The 12,691-nt window shown below is 34.2% G+C and overlaps 1 protein-coding gene across 1 annotated transcript; it reads right to left on the minus strand.

Moving 5' to 3' along the window:
• Positions 1-8,478: 8,478 nt before the first annotated feature.
• Positions 8,479-12,475, minus strand: LOC134475029 (zinc finger protein 136-like). The gene is made up of 3 exons (XM_063244395.1): positions 12,420-12,475; positions 9,982-10,894; positions 8,479-8,493 (listed from the first exon to the last, which is right to left on the minus strand). The coding sequence occupies exons 2-3, from the start codon at positions 10,804-10,806 to the stop codon at positions 8,479-8,481; spliced, it is 840 nt and encodes a 279-aa protein (XP_063100465.1). The 5' UTR covers positions 10,807-10,894; positions 12,420-12,475.
• Positions 12,476-12,691: the final 216 nt, after the last annotated feature.

Below are 12,691 nucleotides of genomic sequence, written 5' to 3' on the forward strand. Positions count from 1 at the left end.
AAAAATAAGAGACTAGATTAATATCACTCTGAACAGTGAATAATAGTATTGCTCAATTTTATATCATAATGCTACAGAATTAGCATTGGGTTTCTTAGTGTCACTTCTTCAGTGTATCTGTTCATTACATTATGCATTATATTATTTGTTCCAATAAATAGGTTAGAAATTCTTCTCATTTGTGAATCTCTATGTGTATATCTATCTTTTCTGTGTTATGGGGGAAAACAGAACAAAATAAGACAACAAAACAAATTCCTAGAAAATCATGATATGAAAGAGACATAAGATCACAATATTAGGTGATACACAGGACTTACTATGCCTTCTCATGTTATTTTCAATAGAATTGTCCACATCATCACAGACTATATAATTAAGCATAACATTATATAGCTATTTTTATAAAAACACAACTTTGAAGACGTTGTAGGATGTGAAAGCAGTTAATAATCAAAACCTGATGTAGAACCCATGGTTTTCTTCCAGTACCAGCGAGTCAGGCCAAGGCACGGAATCCCATCCCAGTCTGGAGGAACTCTCTTCCTCACGTGGGGACCAAGTGGTTGCCCACTGTGACCAGTGAGTTGGGACCAGCAAGTCAGAATCAGGGAGTCGGGCCAAGGCACAGAATACTTTTTGAGTCTGGGGAAACTCTCTTCCTCACCTGGGGATGAGCCCACAGATTCCTGCTGGGACCAGCGAGTGGGGCCGAGGAACAGATTCCAATTCCAGTCTGGAGGAACTCCCTACCTTGCCAGCAAGTTCAGCCGAGTCATGGAATCCCATCCCAATCTGGGTGAACTCACTCCCTCATTGGAACAATACTTGAAGCTTGAAAATATAGCAAAATGACAAAATGAAAGACCAAAATGCAATTTCAAACATCCATCCCATCCCAAAAAATCCTAGGAGCCATGTGCATAGAAGAAAACACATTCCACATAACTGAAATACCTGAAATAATAGTAACTGAAATAAAGAAGCAACTTTGGGAAGCATTAAAGAAATTCAAACTAGAAATAATCTCGTAGGTAAAAAAAGAAATGTTAAAAGAAATGAAGGAGATTCTAAACATATCTAAAGAAGACACAGTTAAAAAATTGGAGGAACTAAACAAAAAGATAGAATCCCTGGATGAACTCTATAAGAAACAAACAGAATACATAAAGCAGATGCAAAGTGATATACAGGAAATCAAAAACTCCACTGAAAGTTGCAAAAACTGCCTCAATGAATATGAAGATAGAATCTCAGACCTTGAAGACAAGATTGTAGCCAGTGAACAGAAAAGGAAAGATCTTTTAAAAATAACAAGAAATCAGCAAATAACTATTGAACACCTGCAAGATGATGCAAAGCGGGACAACATAAGGTTTATAGGGATAAATGAAAAAGAAGGGGACAACGTAAAGGATGTCAAGAGGATATTTAGAGACGTAATACCTGAAAATTTCCCAAACACGAGATTGGAAACTGATATCAAGATCAATGAAGCATATAGAAATCCAAATAGCCATAACCGGAATAAATCTACACCTAGACATATAATAATGACCATCCAAGAAATTGAGCAAATGAATAGAATATTAAAAGCTGTCAGAGAGAAGAGACAGATCACCTATAAAGGAAAACATATCAGAAGCACAGCAGACTTCTCAGCACAAACAATGAAGTCAAGAAGAGCATGCAGCAAAGTATTTCAGATCCTAAAGGAAAATGATTTCCAACCTAGACTGTACCTTGAAAAACTGTCCTTCAAACTCGATGGAGAAATAAGATACTTATATGACAAAGAAAAGCTGAAAAACTTCATGATCACCAAGCCAACCCGGCAAAGAATACTGAAAGACAGCCTAGATACATTTAGCATAAAAACCACTAAACAAAACAGACAGTTAAAAAGAACAGAAAGATAAAGATGCAACAGCAGAAAGATAACATGTCAGCAATAAACCAATATATAACAGTTCTAACCATTAATGTAAATGGTCTCAATGGACCAATTAAAAGAAATCAACTGGCTTAATGGATTAAGAAACACAATCCAACCATATGCTGTCTACAGGAAACCCATCTAAACCCAAAAGGATATTCACAGACTGAAAGTCAAAGGATGGAAAACAATACTTCATGCAATAGGAACCAAAAAAAGGGGGGGTAGCTATTCTGTTTGAAGACAATGTGAACTTCAAGCCAATAATGATCAGAAGGGATAAAGATGGTCACTACATACTGGTTAGGGGAAAACTACAAGAGGAAGAGAAAACTATCTTAAATTTATATGCACCAAACTCAAGAGCACCCAGTTATATAAAACAAGTACTAACAAAAATGAAAAATCAAATTAGCATTAACACAAATCTAACAGGAGATCTTAACACACCATTGACATCAATGGACACCCCACATCCAGACAAAAAATGACAAAGAAATGAAAGAACTGAATCGCACCTGTGAACAAATGGAATTAATACACATATACAGAGTATTCCACCCAACAACAAGAACATACACATTCTTCTCAGTATTACATGGGTCATTCTCTAAAATAGACCATATATTAATTCACAGAGCATATTTAAATAAATGCAAAAGGGTTGAAATTATCCCTTGCATGCTATCAGACCATACCACTATACAATTAGAAATTAATGATAAAAGATACTGCAAAAATCCCACAAACACATGGAAACTGAATAACACTCTTGAGTAATCAGTGAGTCACAGAGGAGATTAAAGAAGAAATTAAAGAATACCTACAAACAAATGGAAACACAAATACAATGTACCAGCATCTGTGTGATACAATGAAAGCTGTCCTCTGAGGAAAATTTATTGCATGAGTTCCCACATTAGGAAAACAGAACGAATACAACTAAATAACCTGATTTTATACCTCAAACATCTAGAAAAAAGAAGAGCAACTGAAGCCCAAAGCCAAAAGAAGAAAAGAAATTATAAAAATCAGAGCAGAAATCAATGCAATAAAGACTAAAAAAACAATCCAACAAATCAATGAATCAAAGACCTGGTTCTTTGAAAGAATAAATAAAATCGAAAAGCCCCTAGCCAACCTTATTTAAAAAATGGAATAAAAAGTTCAAATCCATGAAATAAGGAATAAAAGATGTGAAATTACTACAGACCCTATTGAAATAAAGAAGATCATCAACACCTATTTCGAAAACCTCTACTCTCAAAGGTTTTATAACACAGAAGAAATAGACAGATTCCTAAAGCATATGAAGTACCAAAGCTAGGTCATGAAGATGTAAAACTACTGAATAACCCAAATTCTATTAATGAAACTGAAAACATAATAAAATTGTTACCTACAAAGAAGAGCCCAGGCCCAGACGGATTCACTGAAGAATTCTACAAGAAATACAAAGAAGACCTAATGCCAACACTCCTCACAATCTTCACTGAAATGGAAAGGGAAGCAATCCTTCATAATTGTTCCTAGAAGCAAATATTACTCTAGTACCAAAACCAGAGGAGGACCCAACTGAAAAAGAGAACTACAGACCAATCTCCCTAATGAACATAGATGCAAAAATCCTCAATAAAATATTGGCAAATAGGATGCAGCAAATCAAGGAGAAGATCATATACCATGACCAAGTGGGATTCATCCCAGGCATGCAGAGATTGTTTAATATATGTAAATCAATAAATGTAATACACCATATCAACAGAGCCAAAAGTTATAATCACATGATCATTACTATAGATGCAGAAAAAGCTTTTCATAGGGTCCAACATTCATTTATGATAAGAGCCTTGCAGAAAATTGGAATAGATGGTCCTTACCTCAATATAATAAAGGCCAGCAATGACAAAACAACAGCCAGTACCATACTAAATGGTCAAAAACTGAAGGCCTTTTCTTTAAAAATCCTCACAAGACAAGGATGTCCCTTATCACAGCTCCTATTTAATATAATACTGGAAATACTGAGCAGAGCAATTAGAAAAGAGAGAGAAATAAAGGTGTAAAGATACGAAAAGAAGTTATATTATCATTACTTGCAGATGACATGATACTTTGTATTGAAGATCCCTGAAGCTCCATTGGAAGACTCCTAGATATAATAAATACATTCAGTAATGTAGCAGGATACAGAATCAATACTCAAAAATCAATATCATTCCTATACACTAACACAAAATCACAGAGACAGAAATAAGAGGCCACACCCTTCACACTAGCAATCAAGAAAATGAAATATTTAGGAATTACTCTCATGAAAGAAGTGAAAGACCTATACAGGGAAAATTATAACACACTGAAAAATGAAATTGAAGATGATCTCAGAAAATGGAAAGACATCCCTTGCTCATGGATAGGAAGAATAAATATTGTGAAAATGGCCATTCTCCCAAAACTTTTATACAGATGCAATGCAATCCCGATAAAAATACCATCAACATACCTCATAGAACTTGAGAAATCACCCCTAAAATTCATCTGGAATGAGAAGAAACCTAGAATAACAAAGACAGAGGCAGCAAAAGCAAGGGAGGAGGCACCACAATCCCTGACTTGAAGTTATACTACAAAGCAACTGTAGTAAAATCAACATGGTACTGGAACCAAAATAGAGCCAAAGATCAGTTGAATAGATGAGAAGATACAACCACAACTACAAACACACTCAAGTACCTTATTTTGATAAAGGGGCCAAACATGTTCACTGGAAAAATGACATTCTCTTTAATAAATGGTGGTGAAAAACTGGCTCTCCATATGCCTAAAACTAAAACTAGACCCATGCCTATCACCAAGTACTAAAATAAAATCTAAATGGATCAAAGATCTAAATATTAAAACAGAAACACTAAATCAATTGGAAGACAAATTGGGTAAAAACCTTGAAGACATAGGAGTAGGTAGAGAATTGATGAACAGGACTCAAACTGCATGGAAAATGCTTCCCAGAATCAATAATTGGGATCACTTCTTATTAAAAAGTTTCTGCACATCAAAAGAAATCTCAAGTACAGTGAAAAGAAAACCCACAAACTGGGAAAAAATCTTAGTGAACTGCCCCTCAGACAGAGGACTTCTGTCTAAAACATATAAAGAATTTTAAAAAATGAGACCACCAAAATTCAAAGACCCAATCCAAAAATGAGCATCTGAGATGAATAAACAATTTTGAGATGAAGAAATACAAATGACAAATAAATACATGAAAAAATGTTCACCATCATTGGCCATTAGAGAAATGCAAATTAAAACCACACTGAGATTTCATCTCACTCCTGAAAGAATGGCCAAGATCAAGAAAACCACCAACAACAAATGTTGGAGATGCTGTTGTGACAAAGGAACTCTCCTGCACTGTTGATTGGAGTGACTGGTACAACCATTGTGGAGGTCAGTCTAGAGATTTCTCAGAAATCTGGGACTGGAAGTACCTTTTGACCCAGCTATTCTACTTCTAGGCATATTCACAGAAGAACTGAAAGCATCATTCCACAGTGATATATGTGCACCCATTTTTATAGCAGCACAGTTTGTAATAGCCAGATTTTGGAAACAACCTAAGTGTCCATAAACTGAGGAATGGATAAAAAAGTTATGGTGTTTTTATACAATGGAGTACTACTTAGCTATAAAGAATGATCACATTGACATATGAATAAATGGATGCATACTGAGACCATACTCATAAGTGAAATAAATCAAACTTACATGTATAAATACCAAATATATTCCCTAGTATAATAAATGATAATACATAGAAGTATGTGGTAATCATGATACCCAATCATATTGGTGTGAATCCATATAATGTTTTCACTCATTAAGTTCAATGGTTTTACCCTGGGTTTTTCGATTTTAATATCTGTGATAGTACAAATAGCTATTCTGAAGAAAATAACACATCATAAAAGCTAGTGCTGATTTAATATCACCTTCTTTGGAACTCCCATCAAGTTGTTGTACATGTTTCCACTGATTTTAACATGTTGTATCTTAATATATTTTAGTGTGATAGTATAAATAAAATTTTTTACAGGCAAAGAGATAATATAGAAATCGTTGTTCATTTTCTGTTAACTGGCTCTAAATACCCTGTAATTCTTTTATTCTCTTGAATGGCTTCACACTGTCTTGATGTGATTGATTCTATAGTATACGAAGTTATACTCAAACAATTCAAGGAAAGAGGCACTATGGTGACTACTAGTATGTTAGATTACCTGGTGGTGAAACAAAATGATGCTTTAATTGTTCAGTTCTGACCTGTGTTATTCTATTGCAATGTCTCTTTTATTTCGATCTCCACCCTTTTAAAAATTATTCAATTTTTTCTTATTCTTTTTCAATTAAAGGAAAACTAAATTTAAAAATAGCGGGATATATTATAGTAACTTTTTTGTTTTCCTATTAACCTGATTTTAACCCCAGTATTGCTCTCCCCATCTTGTTCTGCCTGATTTTACTATATTCTATTTTGTTTGATAGTATCAAGTTTGAGGGTATAGGCAATCACTTTGTAGGCAATAAGATTTACTATGATGCCCATTATGGTTTGACTATTACCTTCTTTTGAAATTCTGTAAGGTCTCCAATGTAGATTTTATTGGTCTTGTTCTGTACTGTTTTGATCAGCTCTATTATACCTGAAGATATAGGGAACTCTTTTTAAAAATAGCAAGAGGCACAGTGGTAACCATTTTTGATCACCTGATATTCTATTTTTGCTTCAAGTACTATGCCCATCCTTATGTTCTAACCAACTCTGTTTTGTTAACTCACTTGTGGTTTTATTCTCTTCAAAAAAAGTAATAAGAACTATGGGAGTAAAAAAAACCCCAAAGGTGTAATTGTTATTGTGAAGAAGAGAGGAAAGGAAGGTGGTCTAAGGGATATAAGTGCCTGTTTGAGTGTTTAGGAAGGAAAACCATATTACTGAGCTTTTGTTGGATCACTGAACAGAACTGTCTGCACTCTTGCTGTAGGAATGTTCACTTTATATGCTTTAATTTTATAATTTGGCCAACTGTTTCTAAGAAGACAATATGTAACCTATTAACTAGTGATTTCTTACTGTATTTTTTTCTTGAAATTTTGTATTATTTGTACCCTTTTACTGCTTTGTTTTTTATGTTCTTTTTTTCTCCTTAAATAAAAAAATTAAACATGGAATTTATATCTTTTATTTATTTATTTTTTGGTACTGGTGATCAAACTGACAACCTCACACTGGCCAGGCAGGGGCTTAAGCCACTGAGCTAAATCCCCAGCCACCCAATATATATCTTTGACATCTTATCATCTTCAGAGTAGTTGCCTCTACTCTTGGACTTGATACCAGCAAGCATACCAAATGTGAGTAAAATCAGTCAAGGCCAAATAACATTCAAACAAACCAGCTTCAAATAAGATCAGTCATAGTAAGACAATGTAAGTAATACATGGTTTCAGTTTTAGTTAATAGGAAATTAAGGACAATTACCATCATGGTATAATCTGCTGTTTTTGGGTTATCTCTCTGTGCACTCAAATGTAATATGAGTAGACAGACCAGAACAAAATATAATCAAACTAAACAGAGCAACAGAACTACTGTAGCTTTTAAATCCTGATACACTTTTAACAATGTGCTCTGCCTTCTTTATTTAGGCAATTCCTCACCTTCCTCCTTCTCAGGATACTATTATTCACTATTCAGAGTGATATTAGTTTAGTCTCTTATGTTCAATTTCAGCATACATAAAAATAAATTCGTCTACTACGAAGAGAATGAGACACATTATGGTAATCATTATCAACTTCCCCAAAATCAGTGTTGAAGATCACAAAAGCCTGCATCACCCTGTAATTATTTGATTAGTTCTATAATGTTCAGTATATATTCAATGCATGTGAAGATGGGAAAAACTATTTTGAAGAAAACTAGAGACAGTAAGATAGACAATGAATATCTCAGTGGACTTGCTTTGAAATGTGTTTCCTTAACTTGTTTCCTTATGAACTGTTCTGCTTTGTTTTGTCATGTTTAATCTTACTGTCTTTAAGACAAAAAAAGATTGTAGAACATACAAGCATATTATTAAGTTTTTGTTGGATCACTGAGGTAAACTGTTCAGTGTCATTATTTGAATATCACTTTGTATGCTTAATCTTATAATGAGCAATTACTTCTAAGATGACAATATGTAACTAATCAACTAGTGATTTCTTTTTGTTTATTTTTTAGAAATTCTGTATTGTTTGTACACTTTTTGGTTTTTTCTTTAAATAAAAATAATTCATGAAAAATATGAAAATTAAGTTTTAAAGACAAAATATTTAGTACATAGACACTATCCATGCTTGAAAGTGAAAAACCCATTTCAGTTTACTATGTTTAATTACAAGATGCCATGTTGAAGCACAAAGACACATTAAAAAATCTAAAGAGGTATAAGTGATTAACTGAAAACCATACAAAATGTGTACTTGAGTAGAGCCCCACTTCAGATATGTCGTTTCTGGAAAATTTGTGAAGAAATATTGACATGAAACTTCTGTATTGATTATTTCTTCAGGTCTACTTGGAATTTTTAAAGTAAATTTGGATCTAAACTGTCTGAAGAGTGCTGCTTCTTCTATGTATTTAACAATAAACATGGATTGCCGTATTTCTCACACTGTTAATACACATAGGATCCAGTGAGCTCTTTCAGATATGTAACAATGATCATGTGTGCTGAGAGTATTCCCATAACACATAGGATTTATCTCTTGTGTGAGTTTCTTCATGTATTTCACTTACAATCTGGCTGCTGAAAGTATGTCCACTTGCTTATGTAGCCATCCCAGTGTGAATTCTTTCATATGTTTTGCAATGACTGTATGTGTTAAAAGCTTTACCACATTGTTATATGCATAGGGTTTCTCACCAGTGTGGAGTCATTGATGTATTTTACAAAATCCATGTGTGGTGAAAGCTTTCCCACAGTCTTCACATAAACAGGGTTTCTCAACAGTGTAAAATTTTTCATGTATTGGACAATGAGCATTTCTGCTGAAACCTTTCCCACATTCAATGCATATATAAGTTTTCTGCCCAGTGTGAAGTTTTTCATGCATTATGCAATATGTACTTGTGCTCAAAAAAGTTCTCATGTTGCTTATATACCCTGGTTTTATCTTGAGTGTGAACTTTCATGTTGCTTACAATGTCCATGTTGGGTAAAAGCTTTCCCACATTGCTTACATATATATGGTTTCTCGCCAGTGTGAATTCTTTCATGTTCCTTACACTGTCTATGTGTGTTTAAACCTTTCCCACATTGCGTACATACATAGGGTTTCTCTCCAGTGTGAATTCTTTCATGTTTCTTAAAATATCCCTGTGTGTTAAAAGCTTTCCCACATTGCTTACATACAGAGGGTTTCTCTCCAGTGTGAATTCTTTCATGTATTTTACAATCTCGCCGTGTGTTAAAAGCTTTCCCACATTGCTTACATACATATGGTTTCACTCCAGTGTGAATTATTTCATGTGCCTTACAATGTCCTTGTGTGGTAAAAGCTTTCCCACATTGCTTACATACATATGGTCTCCCTCCAGTGTGAATTCTTATATGAATCTTATAATATGCACGTGTTTTAAAAGCTTTCCCACATTGCTCACATACATAGGGTTTCTCTCCAGTGTGAATTCTTTCATGTGTCTTACAATCTGCCCGTGTGTTAAAAGCTTTCCCACATTGCGTACATACATAGGGTTTCTCTCCAGTGTGAATTCTTTCATGTTTCTTAAAATATCCCTGTGTGTTAAAAGCTTTCCCACATTGCTTACATACAGAGGGTTTCTCTCCAGTGTGAATTCTTTCATGTATTTTACAATCTCGCCGTGTGTTAAAAGCTTTCCCACATTGCTTACATACATATGGTTTCACTGCAGTGTGAATTATTTCATGTGCCTTACAATGTCCTTGTGTGGTAAAAGCTTTCCCACATTGCTTATATACATATGGTCTCCCTCCAGTGTGAATTCTTATATGAATCTTATAATATGCACGTGTTTTAAAAGCTTTCCCACATTGCTCACATACATAGGGTTTCTCTCCAGTGTGAATTCTTTCATGTGTCTTACAATCTGCCCGTGTGTTAAAAGCTTTCCCACATTGCTCACATACATAGGGTTTCTCTCCAGTGTGAATTCTTTCATGTTTCTTAAAAGCTCCCTGTCTGTTAAAAGCTTTCCCACATTGCTTACATACATAGGGTTTCTCTCCACTGTGAATTCTTTCATGTATTTTACAATCTCGCCGTGTGTTAAAAGCTTTCCCACATTGCTTACATACATATGGTTTCTCGCCAGTGTGAATTCTTTCATGTTCCTTACAAGGTCCATGTCGGGTAAAAGCTTTCCCACAATGCTTACATACATATGGTTTCTCACCAGTGTGAATACTTTCATGTTCCTTACAAGGTCCATGTCGGGTAAAAGCATTCCCACAATGCTTACATACATAGGGTTTCTCTCCAGAGTGAATTCTTTCATGTTTCTTAAAATATCCCTGTGTGTTAAAAGCTTTCCCACATTGCTTACATACATAGGGTTTCTCTCCAGTGTGAATGCTTTCATGTATTTTACAATTTGCCCGTCTGTTAAAAGCTTTCCCACATTTCTTACATACATATGGTTTCACTCCAGTGTGAATTATTTCATGTTGCTTAAAAAGTCCAGATTTGGTGAACCCTTTTCCACACTGCTGACATACATAGGATTTCTCTCCACTGCAATATTTTTCATGGATCTGAACACTGTGGTGTATTTCTGCTTCTTTCATATTCACATTACCTTCTGCAGTAAAAAGGAATACTTCTTTACACTGATTCCAAGATGTTTGTCCGTAGGATTTCCCTAGCTTGTCATTTCTGTAAAGAAAAATCACATATTACTAAGTTTTTATTGGAGATTTGAACAAAATTGTTTGCATTCTCACTGTTTGAATCCAGACTTCTTATGTTTCACTTTTGTATTTCATTAACTATTTCTATGAGCAGCATACGTAACCATTGTCTTTAGATTTCTTACTGTTTTTTTTCACTTTGAAAGTGGTATCATTTCTACTTATTTTGTTTTATTTTAGTCTTTCCTTACATTAAATAAAAAAAAAGAAAAATTCACAGTGAAATGGGTCTCAGTTTAATGACTGCATTAATGTCAAGTTCTGCTTTTAATGCCTGCTAAGAAATTCTGAACATGAATTAACAGAATGGCCTTATAAGACATGTTGAAAACAACCATTCCCAAAAGACTGGTACACACTTGGAAATCTTAAAATTTGGTACCTTTTGAAATGCAGAATCTTTAGCTTCACTTTGGGCATTGGTAGATATGTGTATCACATACAGATTATTCTGATACATTTGCCCATCACAATCTCCCTTCTGTCCTTAACCTGTAGTTCCCTTTTCCATATGGCCAGTCTTACTTTTCTCTATTAACTTTTTCATTTCATTCCACAACTTATATTTTGGTTTCTCATCTAAAAGAAACCCTGTGACCTTTTAGATTTTATAGCTGAGCTATTTCACTGAATTGATGAGAGAAAGAACCACCTATTTCTTATGGCAAATGACATAATATTATTTATTTTTTGACATCATATAACACATTTTTTTCTCTTCCATGCTGGGAATGAACAACAGCTATTACCATAAAATCTATAGCTTTTTAAATGTGTTTTAAGAGATTTTCGCTGATCATTAAGCTGTGAAGTTTGAACTTGAATTTGCCACTCTGCAAAATCTGATTCCTAGTGTGCTGGATTTACAAGAATGCAGAATCACAGAGAGTCTATTAACATTTTCCTTCTCCACAAATCCAGGGATAGATAGCTAAGCTTCTTCACGGCATGATCTATTATAACTTGATCCGCTTTGTATATGAGTAAGCTTGTATCAGTATTTTATGTGGATTTTGAATTTTTAAAAATATATCCAAGATAAGTATGAGGGGATCAATTTCTAGAGACAAATGCACACTGATATTCAGAATGAGTGCACTTAACATTCCACCAGCCTTCTAAGAATTTTAGTCAGAATGGCTGATTCTTTAGAGCATGGCTTGGAAACACAAGCACTCTGTTTTACTTCAAATTCTATTGCAATCGTAGAAATTTTTAGATAATGAATGTGTTGTATTCACATGTATATATGGGTAGAAAAACGGAAGGGAGAATATCATAACTCAAAGTGCATGCCTTTCATACACATCTATATGCAATGTCATACATTTTCATGATTTAATTCCCTCATTATACATATCCTAGCTTATACGACTTCGGAGAATATTACTGACAATAAATTGAATGGTGCCTCATTTGTTTGGTTGTCATTTTGCTGCTGACTCACTAATTACTCAGGAACATTCCTTCTCCTTGTGAGTGTGAATTACCTTAAGTATCTCCAGTAAATTTTGCATTCTTTTTCAGCTTCCTGGATATCCCCAAGTCCTCCTGAATTGTAGACATAGAAATACCAGTGCTCATTAGAATAATACATACCAATTAATAGATTTTGTTTAGAGTTATGATATAATGTGTCATTCTGAGCTATTTTTAAAAATATTTTCACATTGTTTTTAATCAAACAGCACTAATGAGTGACATAAAACATTCTGACAGCATGAGTGAAAAAAGTATTTTGTCCTTACCAATTGCAGTCATG

Source organism: Cavia porcellus, unplaced genomic scaffold (assembly GCF_034190915.1).
Source record: "Cavia porcellus strain 051 isolate PalLab524CR breed Dunkin Hartley unplaced genomic scaffold, mCavPor4.1 scaffold_50, whole genome shotgun sequence".
NCBI lineage: Eukaryota > Metazoa > Chordata > Mammalia > Rodentia > Caviidae > Cavia > Cavia porcellus.

Excerpts from the sequence above, each read along its gene's own strand:
- LOC134475029 (XM_063244395.1), bottom strand. The coding sequence starts at position 10,806 with ATGAAAGAAGCAGAAATACACCACAGTGTTCAGATCCATGAAAAATAT.